Source organism: Lynx canadensis, chromosome F1 (assembly GCF_007474595.2).
Source record: "Lynx canadensis isolate LIC74 chromosome F1, mLynCan4.pri.v2, whole genome shotgun sequence".
Classification (NCBI taxonomy): domain Eukaryota; kingdom Metazoa; phylum Chordata; class Mammalia; order Carnivora; family Felidae; genus Lynx; species Lynx canadensis.
Window position 1 is genome coordinate 63,192,007 of NC_044319.2, and position 27,663 is coordinate 63,219,669.

The 27,663-nt window shown below is 42.5% G+C and overlaps 1 protein-coding gene across 1 annotated transcript; it reads right to left on the bottom strand.

Annotated features, from left to right (window-relative positions):
• Window positions 1–2,698: 2,698 nt before the first annotated feature.
• On the bottom strand, window positions 2,699–12,147 carry FCRLA (Fc receptor like A). Its single transcript, XM_030302583.1, has 6 exons — window positions 12,000–12,147; window positions 9,126–9,173; window positions 8,721–8,873; window positions 7,679–7,945; window positions 6,813–7,097; window positions 2,699–5,948 (listed from the first exon to the last, which is right to left on the bottom strand). Exons 1-6 carry the CDS (start codon window positions 12,130–12,132, stop codon window positions 5,656–5,658), a joined length of 1,179 nt encoding a protein of 392 aa, XP_030158443.1. The 5' UTR covers window positions 12,133–12,147; the 3' UTR covers window positions 2,699–5,655.
• Window positions 12,148–27,663: the final 15,516 nt, after the last annotated feature.

Consider the following 27,663-nt stretch of genomic DNA (forward strand, 5'->3'; position numbering starts at 1 on the left):
ATCATTATTACCTCTATCCACACGACCCTTCTCTCCTCCCCACGCGCATCCATTCATGCATGTGTTTATCTGTGAGAAATATCTCGTTATTGATTTACATAAATGGTATTGTGTTTTAGGTATTATTTTTCTCTTATTTTTAAACGGTTTATTATTTATTTTTGAGAAAGAGAGAGTGCGAGCAGGGGGAGGGGCAGAGACAGAGAGGGAGAATCTCCAGCAGGATCTGCACTGACAGCAGAGAGCCCCACACGGGGCTGAACTCAGGAACCAGGAGATCATGTCGGGTGCTTAACTCACTGAGCCACCCAGCCACCCCCACCCCCATTTTCTCTTCTAGAACAAAAGTCAGAGTTAAGAGAAATTTGCCCCAACCACCATTTCCACCCCGCCCCCCCACCCCCACCGCCTCTATGATTGAGCTGGGAAATCTCATCTTCTCGTCTCTGGCCCTTGGACTGGGATTTACATCATCAGCTCTCTCGGTTCTCAGGCCTTCGGATTAGGACTGAATTATACTTTCCTGCGTCTCCAGCTTGCAGATGCCAGGTCATGGGACTTCTCAGCCTCCATGATCTCGCGAACTGATTCCTCATCCTCGTTCTCTCTCTCTCTCTCTCTCTCTCTCTCTCTCCCTCTCTCTTTCCTAGCCTCTGACAGCCACCATTCTACTCGCTGCTTCTACGAGTTTGACGATTTCAGATTCCACACATAATGAGATCACACACGATTTGTCTTTCTGTCTCTGGCTTATTTCACTTAGCCTAACGTCTTCCAAGTTCATCCATGTTGTTGGGAATGGCAGGATTTTTTTGAAGGCTGGATACTATTTCATTGTGGGCGTGTGTATGTGTGTGTGTGAGTGTGTGTGAGTATGTACACATACACACATAAATCTCACACTTTCTTCATCCGTTCATCTTTCGATACACGTTGAGCACTATTTAGGTTGTTTCCATGCTTTGGCTATTGTGAGAAGGGCTGCAGTGAACACAGAAGAGCAGATATCTCTTTGACATACGGATTCTACTTCCTCTACACATATACCCAGAAGTGGGGTTCCTGTTCATAAGGAATATTTTTAATTTTTTTTAATTTTTAAAAATTTAAAAATTTTTAATTTTTTTTTGAAGAACCCCACTGTTTTCCATAGGGGCTGCACCAGTTTACATTCCCACCAGCAGTGCACAGGGCTCTCTTTCCTCTACGTACTCATCAATACTTGTTACTTGTCGTTTTTGTTGTTGTCTTGAGAGAGAGAGAGAGAGAGCAAGAGAGGGAGCGCATGGGCGCAAGCAGGAGAGAGGGGAAGAGAGAGAATCTTTTTTTTTGTTAATTTTTAAAAAATGTTTATGCATTTATTTTGAGAGAGAGAGAGAGAGAGAAGGGAGGGGCAGAGAGGGAGGGAGAGAGAGAATTCCAAGCAGGCTCTGTGACATTAGCACAGAGCCCCACATGGAGCTTGAACCCATGAATCATGAGATCATGACCTCAGCTGAAGTCGGATACTCAACCGACTGAGCCACTCAGGCGCCTCTTAACTTTTTTTTTTTTAATGTCTATTTAGTTTTGAGAGAGAGAGACAGAGACAGAGCATGAGTGGGGGAGGGGCAGAGAGAGAGGGAGACACAGAATCCAAAGCGGGCTCCAGGCTCCGAGCTGTCAGCACAGAGCCCGACATGGGGCTTGAACCCACGAACCATGAGATCATGACCTCAGCCGAAGTCGGACGCTCAACCAACTAGCCTTCCAGGTGCTCCGAGAGAGAATCTTAAGCAGGCTCCATGCTCATCACGGAGCCCAACAGATTGATCCCATGACATTGGGATCATGAGCCCAAATCAAGAGTCAGTAGCTCAACCAACTGAAACACCCAGACAGACACCCCACTTCTTGTCTTTTTGATAGTGGCCATTCTAACAGGTGCGAGGGGATATCTCCTAGTGGGTTAGATTTGCATTTCTCTGGTGACCGGTGATGTTGAGCACCTCTTCAGATACCTGATGGCCATTTGTAGGTTTTATTTCGAGAAGTGTCTATTCAAGTCCTTTGCCCATTTTTAAATCAAGTTATTTGGTTTTTTGCTATTTAGTTGTATGAGTTCCTTATATATTTTGGATGTGAATGCCTTACGAGATACGTGGTTTGCAAATATTTTCTCCCACTTCAGAGGTTCCCCTTTCACTCTGTTTACTGTTTCCTGTGCAGAGGCTGTTGTTTTTTTCCCCACAGATGTATAAAGGAATAAAGGAACATATAGTGTGATCAACTTAGACTTTACAAACTTCAAGGGAACTCTTTTTTTTTAAGTTTATTTATTTATTTTGAGAAAGAGAGAGAGAGAGAGAAACCCAACGTGGGGCTCAACATGGAGTGCGAGATTATGACCGGAGCCCAAATCAAGAGTCGGTCACTTAACCAACTGAGCCATCCAGGTGCCCCAAGTAAATTCTTCTTTGAGAGCAGAGATCATGTTAAATTTATATTCTTTTCCCCTATATAGCGGCTTCTTTTTTAAGAGCACAATACTCTGTACATAAATGTTAGATTAAGTGAAGTTTCTTCAGTACTGCAAAAAAAAAAAAAAAAAAAAAGAGCTAGTTTGTCTGACTTGATTAAGGCTGGGGAAAATGTATGAAACATATATAGTCATGACTTTAAGGTCAACAAACAAACAAAGGTTCACCAAATCCAGCAATACGAGGGTACGTGGGACAGTCTTTAATAGGGTGGTATGGGTCCTTGAGGAGCGATAAAGGAAGGAACAACTCCACATTGTAAGAGGTAAACTTGGCTTCTTATCACCTCTAAGAAAAGCTAAAGGCAGAAAACACATAGGAATTTGAAGATGATGTACGGAGAGATATATATTTAAAGGAGACTTAAATTTCTACTCAGAGAAGATTTTTTTAAATCACTAATAATTTGTATTTACCTATGCATTTCTCCCTCATGATCTCCCTAGTCAACCCTCAAAGGTAACTATCCTGATCTTGGTATTTCCATTTTCATGCCTTTTTAAAAGGTTTATCCTACGTATGTGTGAATGCCTAAACAATATATTCTTTTGTTTTACTTGTTCTTAAGCTTTGTATAAAGGGCATCACACTGTGTGGTATCTTCTGGGACTTGTTTTTTTTCACTCAAAGTTATATCCCTGATATTTTTTATGTTGCTTCATTTTAACTATGGTTTGTTAATTTTTATTGTCGTACTGTATTCCATTCTGTGAAAGTTGCACAATTTGTCCATTTTTCTGTTGGTGGACAACTGAATTGATTCCAAAATTTTGCTTTTACTATCTGTAAGAATTATGAACGTTATTATACCTGTCTTCTGATACACATATGCTGAAATCTATTTGGGGCATATACACCCGGGCATTGGATTCTGGGTTATAGTATATGCAAGTATTCAATTTTCCAGGATAATGGAGGTGCTTGTTACCTAATGTTGATTCCAGAGGCAGCTTCTAGCATAGCCGCATTGGGACCCCTGTGGGTTACAGAACCCTAAACTGCACATGCTGTAACCCAGACCCAGTGTAACAATTCCTCTTTTCCACCCCCTCCCAAACTCCCCAGGCTAGAAGGGCAGATGGAGACAGGTAAGAGCCCCTCGCCCCCATCCTTTCAGCTCTTGTCTTGCCTTCCTCATCCCTGATGATAGGAGATCCTCTCCCCGAGGCTTCCAACTTCCAAGTAGGCTGGGTCCCATGGGCAGAGTCTGGAGATTTTTCTGATGCCAGACAAACCACTCATTCCCATCTTCTTCAAGATATATTCCCTTGTGCTGGTTCAACTCAATTCAACTAAACAGAATTTTAGAGCTTAACTGTGCCTCATTAAACTAGACAGCAAAGAGTCAATGAAGAACAAAGAGCTCCAGGAGCTCTCAAAGAGCTCACCCTCCAACGAATAGAAATAATAAGGATAATAACAAATTCAAATGCAGCGTGATGACAGAGGTGCACATAGACCCACGATTGAGGAGCGTGACACCCATCTCAGCCAGCTGTATCCATTTCTTCCTTCTCCAATCTCTGATAGCTCTTATTATCTGTACGTGAATCCCTTGTTTAGCATGAGAGCTTGTAGGATGCATTCATGAAAATGATACCATTAGCTGAGATAAACTCCAAGTAGGATGGTTATAACATAGTATCTTTGGAGGTACATCCAGCACCGTCCTTTGGCAATTGAACTTCCCTGTTTTCAAAGCCACCAAAGTCATGGAATATCTCTGGTCATCATTTCTTGCAACTCCCATTCACAGTTGTGAGTTGATCCTCCCACTGCAAAGATGTTTATGGGCTTTTACCAATTCCCAATTGCCTCTTGATCCTTCACCCTGAAGGTGTTAAGAACCACCAGAGAACATGAATTTTAGAGTACGAAGAACCACCATAAAACACGTATTTAAGAACCACCACAAAACTCAAGTTTTAATATCCAGCACGATTCTATTCCTTTGTTTCTTTGTGGCATGTCTGGAGAGATCACAAATCATTGTGGGTCAAAACTGCACAGAGTAAATGGCACAAAGAAAGAATAGAGCAGATAACATCATACCACATGATTTAGGATAACATGGGAAAATGCGTGCTGGCTGAGGTCGTTGTTAAATGGTGTGCTAACCCACCGACCAAAGGTTATCGTAAAAGCTGTCAAGCTATCTTTCATTGGCTGTGAATGCACAGTAGTAGTCCAAATGTAGAAAAAAAAGTCTTATTATGGTACCAAAATAGACATATGTATTTTTTTAAAGAAAAACATTTCAGACACAAGTGTATTAAAACCCATAATTATTGTTCTGGCAATGTTATGCTCAATCACATATTTCTGAGTCCAGTAAGATCCTGCAGGAAATTTTCCAATACCCTGCTTTAATTGTTTGATGGGAAAGGGTATTACTTCTTCTCTATCCCAAAGTCTAAACCCTCTACAGGCAGGGACACTATCTTATGAGTATACTTAACAGAGAACAAACTTTGGTATGTGGTGGAGGCCAACAAAATACCAGCATGTAATCAATATTTGCTGAACGATGCTGGAGGGGGGCAGCCAGCAAAGAGGTAAAGTCCCACCCCAGAGCCTAACACCTAGCTTCCACTAGGTTGAAGTTTCTCAATCTCAGCACTACTGACATTTTGAGCCAGATAATCCTTTGCTGTGGGGGCTTGTCCAGTGTGTGTTACCTGATGTGTAGCAGTATCCTTGGCTTCTACTCACTAGATGCCAGTAGCACCCCCCCTCCGCAATGTGAAGACCAAAAATGTCTCCAGACATTGCCAAATATCCCCTTGGTTGGGGGTCGGAGTTGCCTCCGACTGAGACCGCTGCACTAAATCCATACCATTGATTTTCTTTCAATCACCAGATTCTGGTCTGGGCAGCAGAAGGCAACTCCTGGTTTAGAGACAACAGGATTATGTTGTCACATTGTGAGAGAATACACAATTCTAGTTAGACTCCAATGATCGCCTTGTGCAAATTTACGTCTACTCATCTGTCTCTGTTACTCTACCGTAACACTGGGCAATTTGTGAAGTTATTTGTGGGTATTATGTGTATATATAGGACAGAAAGAGGAAAGGTAGAAAAAGTTGAGTTTATCGGGAGTAGTTGGGCAAAACTGGGAATGGATTGTTTACTCCTATTTGGCATGACCCTTTGTGGTCTGAAGCTTCAGGTGGCCAGATAAGTCCCTCAGCTCCATGACCAGGTGACCAAGGAGAGCTCTCATATCCTGCATTTGTTTGAGAAGAATGCCCATCTGGTGATTCAGATGGGGGTCTGGCACCCGCAGAGGAGAGGAGAAGCCTGGATTCTTAGAAGGAGTGGACAGTGGAGGGTGAGGTCCAGGCGACTCGGTTGTAGTAGATTCTGGAACAGTCGATTTCTGAGGAGCTGGACTCAAGGTGGGGGCTGCAGTAGAGCTGGAGGGTCCTGCATTATGGGGTAGGAGGCACATGTAAGAGTGAAGTCTGGCTCTGTCCCTAGACTCATATTCATGGTCAATCTTTCTTGTTTTCTGAAAGTGGCTTTCTTGTTTTGTGTGTGGGGGCGGGGTGGGGGGGAGGTCTAATGACAACAGAGGTTTGAGGACCCCCTCATGGTCAAAGTTTGAATCTGACACTTGGCTACCTCAGTTTGAAACTCTTCAGTGATGAGGCATCAACATTACGGGCACACGCATATCAGCCTACTCTCAGAACCTAATTCCCTACAGCATGGATGTGGTACCTGGTCCTAGGTCAACCTCTCACTATATGTGACCTTAGTGCAACTCCTCATCTTTGTGCCAGACTTCAGTGTTTTGAGGACACCTCTGCTGGCCGCTTGGGTCACATCCTCTTCAAGATGAACATCTTCCACCCCTCCCCATTATTTTTCTTACGACGTGGCTTTAAGCCCAGTCATTGCCCTTGTTACCTCCTCTGGGTATATTATATCAGGCCAAATGCAACCTTCTTAATTGAGGGTCCCAGAACTGAACACAAACCCCAGACGACCTCATCTTCATTCTAGATACTATGTTCCTGCTGATGCCCAGAGTTCAGGTAGGGAGCACAAGGCCTCTGAGGCAGCAGCTGTGGAGCTGGCTCAGGTCTTGGTTTGGTGAAGTGTGCACCATGGTGTGAGGGAGAGGTTCCCCGTCTGTGCTCTCTTCCATCTCTGGAAGACTCTGGATTATTGCTCCTGCCTCCTCTGTGTCCTTTCTTAACCTGCTCACACCAAACGCCGGCTCATGGGTCCAGTCTTCCTTTCCCTCACTTTTCACAAAGGCCAGACAAATACCTACTAACTTACCCCGCACCCGGATCTCCAGCTTGGAGCTCTGTTTCCAAACTTGGTTGTCCTCAGTGGCTGCTTCACACCAGTAGGACCCAGAGTGTGCCTCTGAAGCTCTGGGGATCTGGAATTCTGAGGAGAGACCCCTGCCGCGCACTGTCCTGCCGTCCTTGTAGAAGGAGAAGAAGAGGCGGGCAGTTGACCTATGCAGGGGCAGCTTTGTCTGACAGCTCAGGGTCACTGGACCCCCCTCTTGGGGCTCAGCTGAGGGGGCGACTCTGAGAAGTGGGGTTGGAAACAGTTCTGGAGGAGAGATGGGGGGAAAGAAGCACTCAGCCATCTTGCATTCATGCTAGACAAAGAAAGAATACAGCAGATAACATTGTACCACATGATTTAGGATAACATGGTAGAATGCATGCTGGCTGAGGTCATTATTAAATGCTGTGCTAACCTACTGGCCAAAGGTTATTGTACACAAAGAACCCAGTCACATGTTCCTCTCCCTATTTCCATCAGCAATGAGCACTCTTAGAAAAGCTCCATTTGAACATTTGGAATCTCCTCTCTCTTCAAGTAGATGAGATTAGAAAAGACCCAGAGGTGGGCAAATCTGACAATGGTCCAGATGCCCAAACAGTGAACACTGGGGAACATGGATCTGTAGGATAGAGCTGCAGGAAGTGGGCGGAGCTTGGAGAGTGCTGGATGAGTTGCGAACACAATGCTGAGATGATGCCCCTCCTGACGCCTAACAGGTTGCATTTGCCAGCAACCTGTTCCTTAGCCTCCAGTGATCTCGCCACATCCAATGAAAGACAGTCTTGGTCCCTCTGTGTCTCCCTACCTGCCTCTGCTACAATATTATTCCCTCCAGGTCTCACCTTGGATCTTGATAGCCACGGAAGATGCTGTTTCTGGGCTCCCAGGACCAGGGCTCCTGAAGATCCCACTGCAGTGATAGTGCCCGCTGTCAGTCTGTTGTACCACGGCGATGGAGAATTCCTTATTAGGTCCAGGGGGTCCCAGAGCTGAGCCATCTCGGTAGAAGGTGATCTGGGTCAGGGGCCAGTCTTGCCAGGCCTGGCAGCGTAGAATTAGTGGGTCTCCTTCAAATATAGGGCTGACTGGACCTTGGAGAATCAGCCAGTCTGCGACCCAAAGCAAGAGCTGAGTGTGACCCCCTGCCTTCCTTGGGATTTCCCCCAGTGCTGCCCACACAGACCGCCCCCCGACCCCGTCTAAAGTTACTCAGGGACCCAACCCCTGGTTGGGATTGTGGAACAACTTCTCTAGGAGCTAAGACTGAGGAAACCCTCACTTTTGTGGGCTGAATATGGGGAAGAAGGTAGAGTAGTCTCCCCTTAACCACAGTTTGGCTTTCCATAGTCAACTGCAGTCCAGAAGCAAATGATTGTCCTTCTGACATGTCATCAGAAGGTCGATAGTAGCCTAACGCTATATCACAATGCTCATGTCATTCACTCTCTTCATCTCATCACATAGGTGCTTTATCATCTCACATCATCACGAGAAAGATGAGTATTAGTACTATAAGATATTTTGAGAGCGGGAGAAGCCACATTCACATAACTCTTATCACAGTATATTGTTATAACTATTCTATATGATTAGCTATTGTTGTTAATCTCTTATTGGTCCCTTACTGTGCCTAGTTTACACTTTATCACAGGTATGTATGTATAGAGAAAACATAGTATGTTTAGGTACTATCCCCAGTTCCAGGCACCCACTGGGGGTTTTGGGACATATCTCCCATGGATAAAGGCGAGGGGCTACTCTATCCCATCCCATGGCCAATTTCCTGGGGGCACCCTCCTGAGTGGGCCGTCAGGCTGAAAGGACAGGGTTGGAAAATGGGAGAAAGAACAGGCCTGCACTGGTCAGTCCCTCCCAAGACCTCACCGTAGGACACAATCAGATGGAAGGGTTTACTGAAAGTGTAGCCTTTGAACTGGAAGTCAACTTCCCTTGGGCTCGTCAAGTCCTCCTCAGTATCGCAGCTGCTGTCCTGGGTGCTGACAGGTCCTTCACACTGCAGTGTCTCAAAACTGGCAGCTGGGGAGAGCATGGTTTGAGACCAGAAAACAATGCTGTGACTTGGAAGAAGACAGAAAACTGCCCTCCACAAGGAGCCCTCCCTCTCTGGGGGAATCATCCTCTTCACAGTGAGAAGGGGGAGACGCCAAAACCCATATGTGTCTCTTGACCCATACTTCTGACTTGATTCACTGGCTTCCAGGTGCTCTTAGTGAGCGGACTGTGGTTTGGGGAAGAGGGTGGGGAGGGGCTGGAGGCATGTGAACTCACCAGCAGGACATCCAGCCGCTGGTGCATGAAACCAGAAGCCAAAGACAACTATGACCCCAGAGCAGGCAGATGCAAGACAAAAGGGAAAGGGAGATGGTCAGATTCTGACACTTACTGGGTGCCAGACACTGCTGGGCACTTTTACACATTATTTTACTTAATCTTCACAAGATTTGTAGGTATGTGATTTCACTCTCATTTTATAACTCAAAAAGAAATAGGCTTAGAATAGTTAACTAACTTATTCAAAATTTCGAAAAAGAGAATGGAGCAAGAAAGTAAGGTATACCTGAGTCCAAAATCAGTGTTCTTTTTACTTCACTGTTTAGACTTGATCTACTGCAATCCTCGGACCTTCCTTGGGGGTGTGGGGGTTCTTCCATATTTTCATTTTCTTAACATTCCCCTGGCTCTTCATCCTTGAATATATCATCTACCCAAGAGCTTTCAGTACCTAGCTGTGTCTCCTTCTTCCTTGCTCTTCCTTTTGGGAGAGCTCTCCCATCTCTACCTTGATGTCCTCTGGACTTGAACTTTCCATGGCAACTCTAGAGCCCTCCCTATGTCCTTCTCTCTATCCCAAGCCTCTCCTCCCAGGCTGTACTGGTGACTATGGAACAATTCTTTCTTTACTTTCAGGTTAACACAGTTAAGGATTTCTCACTGCATCTCTTCAACCATGGTTGACTCAGGCAAAGTAAATTCCATTTTCCCCATGTTCATGACTGCTTCTTGTCCCTTAATCCCTCTCCCTATCTTCTGCCTCCACGGCCGTTCACATATATTCAAGTCTTCAATCTGTTCTTTCCTGACCCACTTGCCTTTGCTCCCTTCCACTCCCAGAGTCCCAGTACTCTTCTTTGACCCTGTAACTTCTCCTAGCAAGGCCCTCTCCACTTCCTAATTCTCATTACACCGGTACCAGGTGTTTTCTTTAGCTCCGCTCTCAGGTCCCTTCACCACCCTGATGCTACCTTTTTCAGTTCCTCTGCTGTCACTCAACTGGACTCCGCCGCCATTCCTTTTTGAAAATGAACTTGTGGGCTGCCAGGCACTTTCACTCAAAAAACTGTGGTAGGTATTCGTCTCATTTTATGCATAAGAAAATGGAATTCAGAGATACAAAAAGTGAATTTTCCAAGGCGACATAGAGCTAGTAAGAACAGCTTGAAACCAGAATGTCTGGAGTTCTCGCCATAAGGCCGGCGTTGTATCATCATATGGTCACCCAGTCCTGTTTCTATGAGTTTAATAAAATGATTCAACAAAATTGTTGTGCAGGGACAGTGTAGATGTTAAAAATTCAAGCATGAACACGACAAGGTTAAAAAACAAAACCAATAAAGCATTGTCCCTATCTACAAATAACTCAGTTTGGTGGACGGCACAGGCACATGAAGAGATTCTTTCAGCATGAGGAGGAAATTAATGACAGAGAGGTATGACAGGCAGCAACTGGTGCAGAAAGGAGGGTTCAAAGAAGGTTCCCTGGTGAAGATGTCACCTAGGCTGAATCTTTAGGGATACCAGGAAGTTTGTGAGTGAAGGGAAGAGACCATTTCAGGCAGTATAAGTAAAGCTTGGAGATAGGTAAGAGTCCAGTGTGTGAATGAATTAATATAAGCAGGTTGGGGTTTATTACAGCATAATTTACAGGGCTCACAGGTAAGGGTAGAGGCTGAAGAGGTGAAATGGGGGCCGGCTATGGTGGGCCTTGTGTGCATTGGTTGCAGAGTGCAAAATCCATTTTAAGGACACAAGTCTGAGACACAGGGATTACTTAGGAAGTTATTGGACTATCCAAAGTCAGAAATGATGACGGCTTGTCCTAGGATACTATTAGTTCTGTTTCAAGGAAGGCACTGGCTCTAAGAACAGTTTAGAAGGTTCATTTTGCCAAACTTGCTGATGGACCCTATGCAGAGGACGGAGAGGAAGGTGTCTAGGTTATCTCCCCAATTTTTGGCCTGGATGTCTGGGCGGATGCCATGAGCCAAGGTCAGAAATAGCGAAAGACGCAATCAGGAGAGAGAGGTGGAAGCCAAGAAAACAGGTGAGTTTGGCTCTGGTCATATTGTGCTGAGATGCCTGTGAAACATGCAGGTAGATATGTCTCATGCGAAATTTGATCTTGGACTGTGAAACTCAGAAGCACAATTAGGGGTGGAGATCGGGCTGTGGACTCTTAAATAGATAGCTGTAGTGGTAAAAACTATAGAGATAAATGAGCTCACTAAGGAGATTGTGAGAAGAGAGAGAGGAGTAGGGTGGCAGGAATGCAACCGTAGAAAACACCAGTCTATAAGGGGAAGAGAGGAGAAGACACCAAAGGGACAAAGACAGGTACATGGAGTACAAGGAGAAAATGGTGAGTGGAACCCAGCTGAGTAGAGAATGCCAAGAAAGAATAAGTGACCAACGCTGCCCAATGCGGCAGAGAAGTCCAGCAGGATAAGAACTAAAAAACGGAAAATGGTGCAGTCAACACAGAAGTCACTGCACCCTGGGCAAAGCTGATTCCAGTGGAAGCCAGACTGGGAGCACTGAGGCATGAGTGAGTGGAAAGTGAGGAAGTGGAGAAAGCAAGTGCAAACTACTCCTTCAAGAAATCTTTGAGAAAAAGAAGGAAAAGCATTGAGATGGTAGCTAAATAGAGAGCATCATAGTCAAGGGGACTTTTAGAATGGGAAAGGCTTGCAGATTTTTATATTCAGAAAGAGCCATTCAAGCCAGCACACCGGACTTTGTAACGTCTATCCTTCACGTCCCACCTGAACATTGCTTCTTTGGGCCAAAGTCAGTCCATGTTTCTTTCCCTTGATCAAACTCAGGCATATCTCTGTTCCCACACCAGCATTCAAACATTTCACTTACCCAGCAGCATCGGGCCTGCCCAGAGCATAGTAGGAGAAAAGTGGAAGGCCCCAGCCGTGCAGACAGAGCCCAGCTTCATGGTGACTGTGTTTAGGTCTCCTGCAGCCTCTAACGCACTGATTTTCTTCAACATGAAACCTCTCAAATTAGAAAAGAGGAAGTCAATCTAACTGTCTCATCTCCTTGCATCTGGGGTCTATTTTCAACTTTGTGATTGGCTTTCATCATTCAGATTCGGCTAGGTTGGCTCCAGCATCATTTACAACCAAAGGATTATGGATGAAATAGTAACACTCTCAGTTGCTCAAGAATTCCCCCCTAGAGCTCAGAGACCTTCCAAAGCACCTAACTGTCTGATCTCCTTTTGGCCTTCGTGGCACTCTGGCAAGGGTCAGTGCACTAACCCTTCATCTCCCTAGTGAAACAACAGGCAAGAAGCAGGAAATTGCTTGAAGGCAACACAGACATCCACTGGGAGAGCAATGATGAGAATTCACATGTCCTGCCCTATCCTGCCGCAAGCCTTACGTGTTTCTAGTGACCAGAGTGACAGAGCGGGAAGATCAGTAATGACACCCAATCAGATATCAGGTTAGTCCCTTGTAGGCTCCGACCATCCAAAGCCCACACAGATTCGTGCACAGATTTCTCTAGTCTCATGTCTCTGCTGGCTTTTTCTGTGGCACGATTAAAGTTGGATATTCAGGGGCACTTGGGTGGCTGAGTCGGTTGAGCGTCTGACTTCAGCTCAGGTCACGATCTCACAGCTTGTGAGTTCGAGCCCCGCGTCGGGCTCTGTGCTGACAGCTCGGAGGTTGGAGCCTGCTTCGGATTCTGTGTCCCCCTCTCTCTCTGCCCCTCCCCTGCTCATGCTCTGTCTCTTTCTCTCTCTCTCTGTCAAAAATAAATAAACATTAAAAAAATTTTTTTTAACTGAATATCCAGTCTCAGAGGAAACCTGAGTATGCAGCAGAGAGAGCCCCCTGGGAAAGAGGAGAGGAAAGAAGGACATTGACTTCTAGAAGACACAACAGTAAGCCCAGGGCTCAGGCCCAGGGCCAAAGCTTGAGCCACTGATCCTGAGGAAATCAGAGATAAGAGGCATCTGATAGCTTGAGAAACCTAAGGAGACGCAGGAATAAGGGCGATAGGGAGGCCCTAGCATCTCTCTTCAGCTCCAGGTGGCCTTATGGGAACCGTTGTCCTTGCCTCCGAATGTTTGCTGTTTGTTCAAGGCCTACTTAATGGCAGGGCCCAGGCCTCTGGTCACAGGGACCGCATTCCTCACCCCTCCCCAGCATAACACCCACGTTGAGATGAAACAAATCATCAGAAATGGGAGAATGCAGTCCTGCTTGAGGTCAGAGGGAGGGCCAGCGTGCCCCTTCAGCTGTGCAAAAACCACAGATCAGAGCAGACCTGTTGGCAACACGGCCATGAGAGAACGGATACTTCTCAATCTAAAATAAGCATTTAGAATAGATTTTCCATTATCTGAGAGACATGTATTTTTGTGCAGGTGGCCCCAGGGACTCCAGTGGGGGTTGAAAATATGGGCGTGGGGAGAGTCAGTGAGGCAGTGAGCCCTGCAGCTGACGTGATGTGAAAGACTCTGAAGCCTCAGAAGAGGAAGAAAATTCTTGGCCGGATCTAATAAAAATTAAGAAAATGAAATGTGTTTAGATGGACCTCCACTCCTAACACTCCCTAAAACAGAGTCCCGGGGTTAGATAGGTCTTTAAGGGGCTTCTAAACCAACCACAAAGATCTTTCCCTCTCGTTGGCATCCTTTCAACTTAACTGCCCTTGCCACAGTGTCATGACTGGATAGAGACCCTCCTCTGTACCGTCTGCAACAACTCACGAGATCTCAATATGGGAGACGAGATGGCCTCTGAAGATGTGGGGCGAAGCTATCGTATTCTCCGCACTTAAATTCCTACGACGGTCTCTGGGAAATTTTACTCCCTTGAAGCCTAATCAATGAACTAGTTAGTGGGGAAAAGCCACCTCGGGCCTTGCGATGCGCTTATGAAGACTGAAATCCAGTTCACGGAGGGAGCCCTGCCACCAAGATCATCCCAGAACCCTCACGGGGAACTGGGACAAGTCCCTGCCTTCACCCCATCCCAACACTAGTTGGGATGCCATTCCCAGCTGCACCTGGCTTGTCACTAGTGGGCTGATGCTTCTTTTTTTCCTTTTTTTTTTTTTATTGAGTAGATAAAAATATTTATAAAGATGTGAAGGTCTAAAGACTGATGACGCAATATGCAGTTTTGTGCCCTCACCCAGCGGAAGACATAGAATATTGCCATTATCCATGAAGTACGGTGTGGGTCCCTTCTGATGACACTTCCTGCCCCATGATCATCACCCACAATCCTGATGGTGTATCTGTCACTCCCTTTATTTTATAGTTGCAATAACTTTGTACTTTTGAACCTTTAATAAATAGAATCACATTATGTTGATTGTTCTGAGACTTGCTTTCTTCTTTTTTTTTTTTTCTTGTGAATTTCTTTTATTAGCCTTTTGCTGGGCTTGGACAAGAGGTCCTTAATTCCTCATCTGCCATCCTTCAGGTCAGGTGTGTGTGTGTGTGTGTGTGAGTGAGTGTATGTGTATAGGATGTTAAACAGGATTTTTTAAGAGTAGTTTTAGATTCACAACAAAATTGAGGGGAAGGTGCAGAGGGTACCCCTCTGTCCCCAGCCCATGCACAGACTCCCTCATTAGCAACATTCTCCCAAGAGTGGTACATTAGTTACAGTTGATGAACCTACATTGATACATTACCATCACTCAAAATCCATAGTTGACATTAGGGTTTACTCTTGGGGTTATCCATTCTATGGGTTTGGACAAATGTGTAATGACTTATATCCATTATTATAGTATCATACAGAGTATTTTCACTGCTCTAACCACCTTCTGTGTTCTGTCTATTCATCCTAAACCCTGGTAACCACTGGTCTTTTTATACTGTCTCCATAATTTTGCCTTTTCCAGAATGTCAGAGTTGGACTTCTACAGCGTGTAACCTTTCAGATTGGCTTCTTTCACTTAGCGTTGTGTTTTTGGGTTTCCTCCATGTCTCTTTCTGGTTGGATAGTGCAAATATTTTTAGCCCCAAATAAAATAAATAAAACTGCTATGGACATTCATGCATAGGTTGTCACATGCACACTGGCTTTCTTAATTACTTAATTAATCAATTATTTATAGTGAGATATCATTGACATATAGCATATTAGTTTCAGGTGTATAACACAATAATTAAATATTTGCGTATATCACAGAATAATCACCACCTTACGTCTAATTAACATCCATCACCACACATAGTTACACATTTTTTCTTCTGGTGACGAGAACTTTTAAGATCTACTCTCTTAGCCACTTTCAAATATACAATCCAGCATTATTAGCTCTAGTTACCATGCTGTAGTTCTTTTTTTTTTTAATGTTTTATTTATTTTTGAGAGAGAGAGAGAGAGAGACAAACAGAGCGTGAGTGGGGGAGGGGCAGAGAGAGATGGAGACACAGAATCCAAAACAGGCTCCAGGCTCTGAGTTGTCAGCACAGAGCCCGACGCGGGGCTCAAACTCACAAACTGTGAGATCATGACCTGAGCCTAAATCAGACATTTAACCAACTGAGCCACCCAGGCGCCCCCACCATGCTGAACTCTGGACTTAGTAGCTTTCGTTTGTATTGAGTAATTAGGAGTAGACTGGCTGGCTCATGAGGTGTAGGTGTATGTTTAACATTTTTATTTCTAAATTTTTACTCTTTTATGTAAGTAAAAAGTAAAAAAGCGTGTATTTGTATAATTTGCATAATTTTTTTATTGTCATAAAGTACGCCATCTTGATAAAATCGACCATCTTAACTATTTTTAAGTACACAGTTCAGTGGTATTAAATACGTTCATCCATCCCCGTAAGGCTTTCATCTTGTGAAGCTGAAACTCTGTCCCCATTAAACAAGAACTCTTCATCTTCCCAGTAGAAGGGCCATCACCTTTTGACCTTCTGTCTCTGTAATCCTGACTACTCTAAGTACCTCACATCAGTAGAATCACTTATTTTCTGTTGGTTTTTCTGAGAGTAGCCATCCTAATGGGTGGGAGGCAGTATCTTATTATAGTTTTGATTTGCATTTCCCTAATGATTAGTGATATTGAGCATCTTTTTATGTGCTTATTGCCCATTTGTTTATCTTCTTTAGAAAAATGTCTATTCAGGGGCTCTTGGTGGGGGGGGGGGGTTGAGCATCCAACTTCAGCTCAGGCTATCATCTCACAGTTTGAGAGTTCCAGCCCTGCATTGGGCTCGCTGCTGTCAGCTCAAAGTCCAATTCGGACCCTTTGTCCCCCCCCCCGCCCCCGCCCCTGCCCATCCCCACTTACATGAACTCTCTCTCTCTCAAAAATAAATAAGCATAACAAAATAAAAAGAAATGTCTATTCAAATTCTGTGCCTATTTTAAAATCTGATTTTTCTTTGTTGAGTTTTAGGAGTTCTCTGTATGTTCTGGACACTAACCCCTCATCAGATTTATGACTTGCAAATGTTTTCACTCATTCTGGGGGTTGTCTTTTCATTATGTGGATGTTTTTTGATGCACAAAATTTTTAACTTTTAGAAAGTCCAATTTGTCTATTTTTCTTTTGTTGCTGGTAACTTTGGTGTCACAACCCAGGAAACCAATGCTAAATTCAATGCCATGAAACTTCTGCCCTGTGGTTTTTTCTTAAGCGTTTTATAATTTCAAGTCTATATGTTTAACTATTTAAGAAACCGTCAAACTGTTTTCTCAAAGTCACCGAGCCATTTTACAATCCTACCAGCAGTGTAGGAGAATTCCACTGTTTGTTCATTTCTTGTAAAAAAAAAAAAAAAGACAGAAGAAATAAAGGGAGGGAGGGAGAGGAGGAGGGAGAAAAGGGAAGGAAGGAGGAAAAAAAAGGAGGAAGGGAGAAAAGGAGGGAGGCAGGGGGGAGGGGAAAAAAAAGAAAGCTCTCAGGTCTATTTCGGGTTGTTCATGTAGAAGCTGGAAGTGTCCGGATAAGCCAGACATCAACTGACATGCCCCAGATGCGTGTTTTTTTGTCTGTGTTTTTTTAATGTTTCTTTATTTATTTTAAGAGAGTGAGAGGCAGAGGGGGAGGGAGAGAGAGTCCCAAGCAGGGTCCATGCTCAGCCCCACAAGGGACTCGCTCTCACAACCGTGAGATCATGACCTGAGCCGAAATCAAGAGTCAGACGCTCAACCGACTGAGCCACCCATGCACCCCACAGGCATAGAGTTTAGAACATACATTCAGAAACCAAGCACAAGGATGCTCTGAGTCTCCCATGCACCAAGCCTCTCGCTCGATTGTTTCCCTCTCAGGGAGTGGTTCCAGTTCCTCAAGCAAGCCGATCCCTTGTCCCCAGGACACTAGAAGTATGAGAAACTCATTCTGCTGCCAGGTGGGCCTCAGTTTCATGAGGAAAACACACATCTTCCTGGAAGATCGTGTCCTGAGCTTTTCCTTTAACTTGACTGCCGGCAGCAAATGAAAGAATTAAGGCTATTTCACGGAGGATAGTGCCTTGAGCTTTTTTCTCCTGGAGAAATTAATACTGGTTGAGGTTCTTGGGCCACAGAGGATTAAAAAAATACGTATGCGTGTATTTTTTTTCTTACTCCTTTTGTGATGGGTCTGCAGGCTGACCCAGCAAAACAGAGGAATTCTGAGCTGCCTAGAGGTGCATCACAGAGGCAGGCCGGCTCCTGCTGGGGCCCAAGATGACAGTCTACCTCCCTTCTCTTGGCTGCTTTATTTGGGCCTGTCTTCAGTTCTCAGTTGCCCTGTGTATTGGTTAATGAAATTTGTTAGTTGAAATACATCTCTCAATTTCTTTGTTGAAGTAATAATTCTAGCAGAACCACAGGCTTTCCCCCCACAACACACACACACACATGAAAAAAACTCAAGGGTCAATAGAGCAATTTTACAAGTATTTATTCTGGGCAGGAATACAGAGATGTCAACTACCACATTACTGCCCAGGCAACAAAGTAAAAAATAAGATAACCAGATAGAATTATGGGTTTCCTTTTGAAGGGTCATTTTCGCCGAACATGGCCATCTTTCAAGAAGTTCTTCCACAAGCCCCCCCTTAGTCACATTTTACTTCCATAACTAGAATTTAAATAAAAATTTGCAAAAGAAAAAAAATTTAAAAACTTGATTAAAAGAAAAAGCAAAAAAAAAAAAGTTCTACTTCCAAAGACAGGTTGATATTAACAGAAGAAGTTGGTAAACAATTAGGAATATTCACACAAGTCTCTTTTTCCGCTCAAGATAACAGGATTGATAGTCCCATAAGAAGTCTTTACTTCGACACCTTCTCGAGTTGGATTCTTTGGGCCAGGTTTATGATACAGAAGGATCATACTCCCTCTATTGATTCAGAAGAGAAGGGACATTTATTTCATTTCTTTTAAGGCTCCTTTTAATAGTTATGAAACCTTGCATTTTTTTAAAGGTTAGAGCCTGCAATTTTGTTGGTTATCACTGTAAGCAAAAAGAAGGCTTACAAAACTCTGTTTTACTGGCAGAAATGATGTAGAAATGATTAAGATTTTTCTTCACCCAGCTAGTAATCTTATTATTGTGACTCTAAATTCTGGTTCAGACATCTCACTTGTATCTGTGTTGACCAAATCTCTGGCTGTCATTCCTTCCTGTTCTTTCTTTTGGGGTGAATTGTTTCGTTTCATCATTTTGAAGGAGGAAAAGGAATGAATAAAGTAAAAAAAAAATTTAAAAATTAAAAGCAACACAAAAAATCAAATAAAGGATGCTAGATCCTAGATGTCATTTGGTCTGGTTGTTGAAAGAAGCTTGATAGAGTAAAAAGGGAAAGAAAAGAAAAGGGGGAAATAAAGGGGAAAAAAAGGAAAATGATTGAAAATTGGAAAAAAATGAATACAATCACATGAAATGAAAATAAAATCGAATTTTAAAAAATCACAATAAAGTAAAAAATATAGTTGAAAAAATTAAAGGAAGTTTTTTTTATAAAGACGGAAAATAAAAATAAAATTTTTCCCTTTCTGCTAAGTTCTGTAGTACAAGTTGTGCAGATTGCTGTGTTAATCCCCAGATCAGTTTTCTAGGTGTGCAAGATGGTTTGATGTTGATCTGGCCACATTTCAGGGATGAGAGATAAAAACAAAAAACAAAAACAAAACCCTTCCATGCTATTCCAGATTTTTCTTAATAATATATCAACATAAGGCACATAGGACATCAAGCTTCCAAATGTTATTTGCAATGATACATGCTAATTGTAGAAAGTGAAGAAAATACAGAAAAATAAAATAAAGAAATAAAAATCATTTGTATTTCTTTTACCTAGAGACTTTTCCTATTGATAGTTTGGTTAATTTTCTTCTTAGGTGTTCCCCCCACCCAACAAGCTCAGGAATATAGACCATGATTAATCTTATGTACTGGTAAAAAACATAAGATTAAAAATGTATATTAAAAATATAAAGCTCTAATATATACATGTATGTGTGTGTGTGTGTGTGTGTATATATATATACACATGTGTGCGCACACACACATACACACACACACACACACACATATATAGCTCTAGATGTCTAAAGTAGGGAATATAGAATACAGGCACTCTTCCTTATTCTCCTACTAAATACAACTAAAAATTCTGCACATTACATATAAAAATAAGATCTTTAAAACCTTTAAAAAGAAGGGGAGCCTGGGCAGCTCAGTCTGTGAAGTGTCTGACTCTTGATTTCGGCTCAGGTCATGATCCCGGGATGGTGGCATCGAGCCCTGTGTCAGGCTTCATACTCTGTGAGCTCTGTGGGATTCTCTCTCCTTCTCCTTTCTGCCCCTCCCTCCCCCTTCTCTCTCTAAAATAAATAAATACATAAATAAGTAAATAAATAAATAGAAGAAAGCAAACCAGCTAGGGATCTTGGAACCCAAGGAACAAATGAAGATAAGTTCCCTGGATCTTTTTTTTTTTTCTTAAAATTTTTTTTTACGTTTATTTATTTCTGAGAGAGAGAGGTAGAGTGCAAACAGGGGAGGGGCAGAGAGGGAGACACAGAATCCCAAGCAGGCTCCAGGCTCTGAGCTGTCAACACAGAGCCCGATGTGGGACTTGAACTCACCAACTGCAGGATCATGATCTGAGCCGAAGTTGGGCACTTTTAACTGAGACACCCAGGCCCCCTTCTTTTTGCTTTATATATGCCAGACTCGGAGCTGAAAAAGCCAGCAACCCAGAAATGCAATGGCACAGTGTGGGGGGGGAGGCGGGAGCCCCAGCAAAAGTCTGCTCTCTTTAGCCAAAGGACTGGGAAAGGAACAGTTTAACATGACAGAAAACGTTTAGACAATAAATGTTCCACTTCAGCAACATCACAGGAAAAAACTATGGCCCCACCACTACCCACAAAAGCATTAGAAAACTGGGGCCCCTGGCTGGTTCAGCCGGAAGAGCATGTGACTCTTCCTCTCAGGGTCATGAGCTTGACCCCCATGTTAGGTGTAGAGATTACAAAACACAAACAAACTTAAAGAACAGAAGCAAAAGCGTTGGAGAAAGCATCAGTAGACTTCGGAGCAGAGGAAATTACCACAGACCGAGAGTGACATTATGTATTAATAAAACGATCAATCCATAAAAGACATCTCACATGTATATGGACCAAACAACAGAGCTGCAAAACACGTAGAACAAAAACGATAGACTAGAAAAGTTGACAGATCCACAGTTACAGGTGGAGTCTTCACCAGTCCTCTCAACAACTGTAAAAGCAACTGGATAGAAAATCAACAAAGATATGGAAGAAGGTACCACACCATCAACCAACAAGACCTAACCGATGCTTGTAGAATACTCCACTCAGTAAGAGGAGAACACACATTCTCTGTAAATGTCCACAGAGTATATACTAAAATAGACCATAGCCTGGGCCAAAAAAACTGCTCAACAAATTTTCAAATTTAAAACCATACAGGGGCACCTGGGTGGCTCAGCTCGTTGATCGTCTGACTCAGGTCATGATCCCAAGGTCGTGGGATCAAGCTCCGCATCGGGCTCTGCCCTGAGCATAGAGCCTGCTCGGGATTCTCTCTCTTTCCCTCTGTCCGTCTCCACTGCTCGTGTGATCTCTCTCTCTCTTTAAAATAAAATTAACAACAAAGTTAAAAACATACAGAATGTGTTTTCCAGCCACAATGGAATCAAACTAGAAATCAATAACAGAAAGAGAACAGAAAAATCTCTACACAGTTGGAAACGAAACAACATACTTCCAAATAGTCCATGAGTCGACAAAATTTTAAAAAAGATACACTGAACTGAATGAAAATGAAGATACAATATATCAAAATTTGTGGGACATGGCTAAAGCAGAGTTGAGAGGGAAATGTAAATTTTTATTAACATTTATTTATTTTTTGAGAGAGAGCAACAGAGCATGAGCAGGGGAGGGGCAGAGAGAGAGGGAATCACAGAATCCCAAGCAGGCTCCAGGCTCTGAGCTGTCAGCACAGAGCCCGATGTGGGGCTCAAACCCACAAACCACAAGACCATGACCTGAGCCAAAGTCAGATGCTTAACTGACTGAGCCCCCCAGGCACCCCTGACAAGGAAATATATAGCGATAACTGCATGTATTAGAAAACAGAAAAATCTTAAACCAATAGTCTAAGCTCCCTAAAAAAAGAATAGTAAAATAGTAAAATAAATCCAAACAAGAAGAAAAAAGGAAGCACAAAGATAAGAGCAGAAAAACAATAAAACTGAAAATGGAAAAGCAATAGAGAAAATCAATGAAGTTAAGAAATGAGAAAATCAATCTTTCTTGGAAGGATTAGTACAGTGGACAAACCTCTAGCAAGACTGGAAAAGAAAAACCAGAGAAAGAAGACATACATTACCAATATCTAGGTGCAACTGAGGATATCACTACAGAAACTGCAGATATCAAGAAGACAATAAGGAAAAACTATAAGTAATTTAATACACAAAAATGTGACAACTTAGGTAAAATGGGCCAATTCCTTGAAAAGTCTGCCCTATAATTATAAAGGAAATTGAATTCATAATTTTAAAACTCCCCCAAAAGAAATCTCTAGGCCCAGATAGTTTTCTTGGAGACTTCTACCAAAAATTTAAAAAATTAACCTCAGGGGCACCTGGGTGGCTCAGTTGGTTGAGCGTCCAACTTTGGCTCAGGTCATGATCTGACTTTCATGGGGTATGTGGAAATCATAAATTGATGGGTTTAATTTATCTGACTCACATAGTTACAGAAATGTATGTAACAAGGTGTTTGATGAAGTCTTAAGCCATCTCGTTGTATAAACCATAGTATAAACATAATTTATAGCATAAGTTATATGTATATTATGTGTAGCATAAACTATAAATTAAACTCTGTCAAAATTATGCTTTTTGCAAAAATAAAAGACGAGAAATAAGGAATTTTTAATTCAAGCGGACACAGGAGTACAGCAAGCAGAATACATTAGTGGGGTAAATATCTTAGATGATTTCGAAAATATATATATTCCTTGGTATTTAAAAATATAAAAGTATTAGAAATAAGAAAGGGGATATTATTAAGACTAAAAATTCAGACTAAAAAAGAAGAGACTATAGTGTGCAAGGTAGAAGAAACAAGACAGAAGACTTGATGAAAATATCAAAAGTTAATTCTGCAAAAGCCATAGGCCTTTGACTAGTCTGATTAAGATAAACTGAAGTATGAGGATGTCTAGGGGCACCTGGGTGACTCAGTGAAGCATCTGACTTCGGCTCAAGTCATGATCTCATGGTTTGTCAGTTCGAGCTCCGCTGTGCTGACAGCTCAGAGCCTGGAGCCTGCTTCGGATTCTGTGTCTCCCTCTCTCTCTCTGCCCCACCCCTGCTTGCACTTTGTCTCTCTCTCAAAAAAAAAAAAAATTGAATAAATGTTAAAAAAAATTTTTTTAAGTATGAAGATATCTCTAATATTCAACCATTAAACAACAATGTTTTGTTTAATATCTATGAAGTAAAGTGATGACCACTAATCTTGGTCCTGTTGTTATAGAAAATTGGGTTGTAGACTGGAGAGTGTGATGCTAAGTGAAATAAGCCATACAGAGAAAGACAGATACCATATGGTTTCACTCTTATGTGGATCCTGAGAAACTTAACAGAAACCCATGGGGGAGGGGGAGAAAAAAAAAAAGAGGTTAGAGTGGGAGAGAGCCAAAGCATAAGAGACTCTTAAAAACTGAGAACAAACTGAGGGTTGATGGGGGGGTGGGAGGGAGGGAGGGGAGGGTGGGTGATGGGTATTAAGGAGGGCACCTTTTGGGATGAGCACTGGGTGTTGTATGGAAACCAATTTGACAATAAATTTCATATATTGAAAAAAAAAAAGAAAATTGGGTTGTAGGGAATCGAGTTTATTTCCCTAATGAGGAAAATACCAATGAGAAGCAAGATGATTTTCCTGAAAGGTTCAGGAATAGGAGGAATTAGGTACAACACAATATATAGATCAGGAATGATTTTGAAAATAAAAGGCTAGCTGGAAAGTCTACACAAAGAGAAATTAGACACTTAGAGCCTCTCTTCCATCCAAGGAGGGGTGGGTGTTTCCAGGAGACTAATTTTTCCCCCACCGAAGTTAAACGCTCAAGAGAAATTAAACCCAGTAGCAAGTGCAGATGAACTCAGGTGAGCTCAATAGGTCGACAGCTGGGGCATCATTGGCACCTGGCATACCACCCAGACGCTCTTTTTCTTTGCCCTGGTGAAGGTGCTTCAGCCAAGCAAGGAAGTAAAAAAAAAAAAAAAAAAAAAAGGAAGACATAAGATTCAGGAAAAAAAGAGGTTTAACACAAAAGACAGATGCAGGGAAGTCCCAGGATAGCAGCATGGCAGGGGGCCTAGAGATCAGACAATCCAAATTAGTGCCAAAGATCCGTGGATCCCAGGGGACACTTTTTGCTGATGAAAATCAAATAAATAAATAAATAAATAAAGAAGAAAAAGAAACCGAAAAACTTCTTGGTGCTTTTACCCATGTGGGAAATAGTATTAAGTGGCTTCAGAATGTTTTTCAAAACTTTGGGGGAAAGCTAATAATAGGCACGTAGAAAACTAACCAAATGACAAAAATGAAGCAGCTATTATCTCTAGAGAGGAAAAGATTGTTCGGGAAAGGAAACGTAATCAGCGAACACTGTGTGTCTCAGTAACGCGCAGCAGCCATAAATTGTGATAAAGCTGCATCGGAGCGGTGGCTAAGGAAAGAGGGAGGTTACTAATGATGGTCTGATAAGAGCAATCTTCATATTCTATGGTAGGAGTTCAAATGGATAATATCTAATGTTGAAAAAATCAAGAAATAGCAGCATATTACATACCGAGGTAAAGTAACAGAAGACATAGCTAAAATTGTTGAAAATTATTATTATTTAACTGCCTCTGGGGAACAGGGCTGAGGGGTGTGAGGAAAGGGCCAATAAACAGCTATCTTCTTACATGCGTTGCAATTCTATTATACAATTCAAATCGTGTGTGTGTTCCTTTAACTGAAAAAAAAAATCATTTAAAAATGAAAGAAAGCAAAAAAGAAAAAAAGGAAAATAAAGAAAAATGAAAGAAAGCGTTGTCTTCCCACATACATTTAAAGATATTTCCATGGGAAAAAAATCACATAGGCCACATCACTGTGCAGCGAAAGTGGAAAATAACAACAAAGGAGATAATGCTTATTCCTCTTGGAAAGAAAACCACGAAGAAAATAAAACAGGCTTCTATATCAACCGTGAGTTAAGAAGGGAGTGAAACTGAAGTTATAGATTATTTAGAAATCAGGAACAAAGACAGGAATACATAGAAAAGTCTAATGAATGTGGCCAAGATAACAATAAGAGGAAAAGTGATAGCCTTTGTGAGTTTGTGTAAAAACATAAGCTTAGGGGCACCGGGGTGGCTCAGTAGGTTAAACATCTGACTTCGGCTCAGGTCATGACTTCAGTTGTGAGTTGAAGCCCTGAATCGAGCTCTCTGCTGTCAGCACAGGGGTTGCTTGAGATTCCCTTGCCCCCCCCCCCGCCCCTGCACTGCACTCTCTCTCTCTCTCTCTCTCTCTCTCTCTCTCTCTCTGAAAAACAAATAGACATTAAAAAAAAGAGAAGTTTAGAAATAAATGAATAATGAGGTAAATCTAAAGTGGAGGAAGGAAATAATGCATGAGGAAATAAAAGGCAAAGACCTGATCAATAAGACAAAATCTATGACAGGACTAAGAAGACAGACAAACCTTTGGCAAGTCTGATTAAAACAGATAGAGTGGTCAAAGGGGTTGCCTCCCCAACAGTCATTCCACCTCAGAATGGGTAAGCTGAGGAAGTTATGGTGGCCAATCTCATTCCCCTTTCTAGTGATTGACTTAGAAATGGGCAGGTTACCCCGTCCTGACCAATATGATATGGCAAGATCGCTGGAGAAAGTTTCAACACTCAAGAAAGAGACATATAGAAGAGGTACTTGGTCCCTTTCTTTCTCTATATTTCGGGTCTGATGCTTGGAGCTGCTAGAATCATCTTGCTGCTAGCCCAAGGGCCATGCCCAGAGAATTGCAGAAAACTGGGTCCAGAGTCCTGATGTACTGGAGACATCCTGTCTCTAGACTTTTTGTTGTGTGAGATAATACATTTCCTCACTGTTTAAGCCAATTTGAATCATGCTTTCCTGTTATTTCCAGCTGAAATCATCTTGCTGATAAAAGAAAGAGAGCTCCAAAGCGAGGTATGAGGGGGGGAACGATTTATGTGGACAGACACATAAATTATTACCAAAAAATAGAAGAAAATGTGTACAGCCGCATACCAGTAAAATGGATGATTCTTCAAACTTGACTCCAAAGGAGATAGAAAAGCCTGATGAGACCAATAATAACAGGGAACAAAAGTTTGTCAAAGATGTATCCCAAAAAAGGGTATCGAGTCCATGTGATATTATAGGAGAAATCTATCAAACCTAAATTGCCTATCCTAAGGGGAAGATGACTGACCTTAGAAAGTACAAGAAGAAACAGGGCAGGTTCGAGGATGTAGGAAGTTGGTCTCATCCAGGCAGCGTCACTGGGACGAATGAACCTCACCTGCCTTCCGTCATGGTCTAATCTATTCCAGATTAAATTTTTTTTGATGTTTATTTATTTTTGAGAGAAAGAGAGAGAGAGAGAGAGAGAGAGAGAGAATCCCAAGCAGTCTCCAAGCTCTAAGCTGTCAGCACAGAGCCCAACGAGGGGCTCAAACCCACAAACCATGAGATCATGACCTGAGCCAAAGTCGGGTGCTTCACCCACTGAGCCACCCAGGCACCCCTAATCTCCAGAATTTAACTTCCAGGGAGACGGCACCTGCTCAACCCGCTGGGGTGCATGCTGTCCTCTGGGATCCGATAGGTATACAGTGAGCCTACCTACCCACATGGACTGACAGAGGCAGCAGAATCGTGCCAAAGCAAAATCAGTCTGTTACGAAAATTGGGGGGAAATTCATGCTGGGTCGGGAACAGTAACATAGTCCATTATAATCAGATTGGCACAAATGTAAAAATTTAAATGCCCACCATGGACAAGGGCGTCAGGAATTGGGCACCCTAATATACTCCAGGGGGTGGGGTGGGGCACGGAGGCTGCTTTCTTAGAGATAATATGAAAGTATCTTTGAGCCAATGATGCTACATTTAGGACTTTATCTTTCAGAAACAGTCACACGTGCAGTCAAAAATATCCCCCCCCAAGCATTGTTTATTGCAGCATTGTATGTAACAATGAAAAATTGGTAACATTTAAAGTGTTGGCTAAACAAAATGTGGTATAGTACTTGCACTGTGGAACACTATATAATCCTTAAAAAGAAAAAAGTTCCATGGAAAGAACTCCATAATATGCAGTCAATCAAAATAAACCAGCTGCATAAGCATCTGTAAAATATGGTCCCACTTCCGGTCTTAAAAAGAGCGTAAATATGTGTTAGATGCATACCAAACAATTCAGAAATACACACATGTTCAAGAGCAGTTACTCACAGAAAGGGGAACAATATGGGGATGGTTAAAGGGAGCATTTGCTTTTACCTGATATATTCCTGTATTATTTGAGCTACGTACTTACAGTGAGCATGAATTTCTGTCTATGTGCACTTATGCACATGTGACAATACGATGTGATCCGATTTTTAAAATACATATACCTATTGCTACAGATGGGAACACGGATTGGCACCCTTTGAATGTCGGCATTGACTGTTTCCGGTTACTAGGCGTATAGGTGATTTTAATGATCTCTTTTGCTTACCTGTATTTTAATTTTATGCAAAGAATATTAGTGTAGTAAAATAATTTACATAGAAATCTTGATTTCCTTTTGGAAATAAGTTGCTACCAGGAAATTTATAAATAGATATACATTATTCCCATAAAAATGAGCATGTGAACAGGAAGAAGAAATGTGAATGGCTAATACTCTGAAACTCTCTAATTCTAAAGCACCTAGTCTGGCATAAAGTAAGCCCTCAATAACCTAGTAATTAGGTTATTGCAT

Coding starts and splice junctions, on each gene's coding strand:
- FCRLA (XM_030302583.1), bottom strand. CDS start 12,132: ATGTTGAAGAAAATCAGTGCGTTAGAGGCTGCAGGAGACCTAAACACA. Junction 9,174..11,999: donor GGCAGGCCCGATGCTGCTGG/GTAAGTGAAATG, acceptor CTGGGGTCATAG/TTGTCTTTGGCTTCTGGTTT. Junction 5,949..6,812: donor GCTGGAGATCCGGGTGCGGG/GTAAGTTAGTAG, acceptor CCCATAATGCAG/GACCCTCCAGCTCTACTGCA.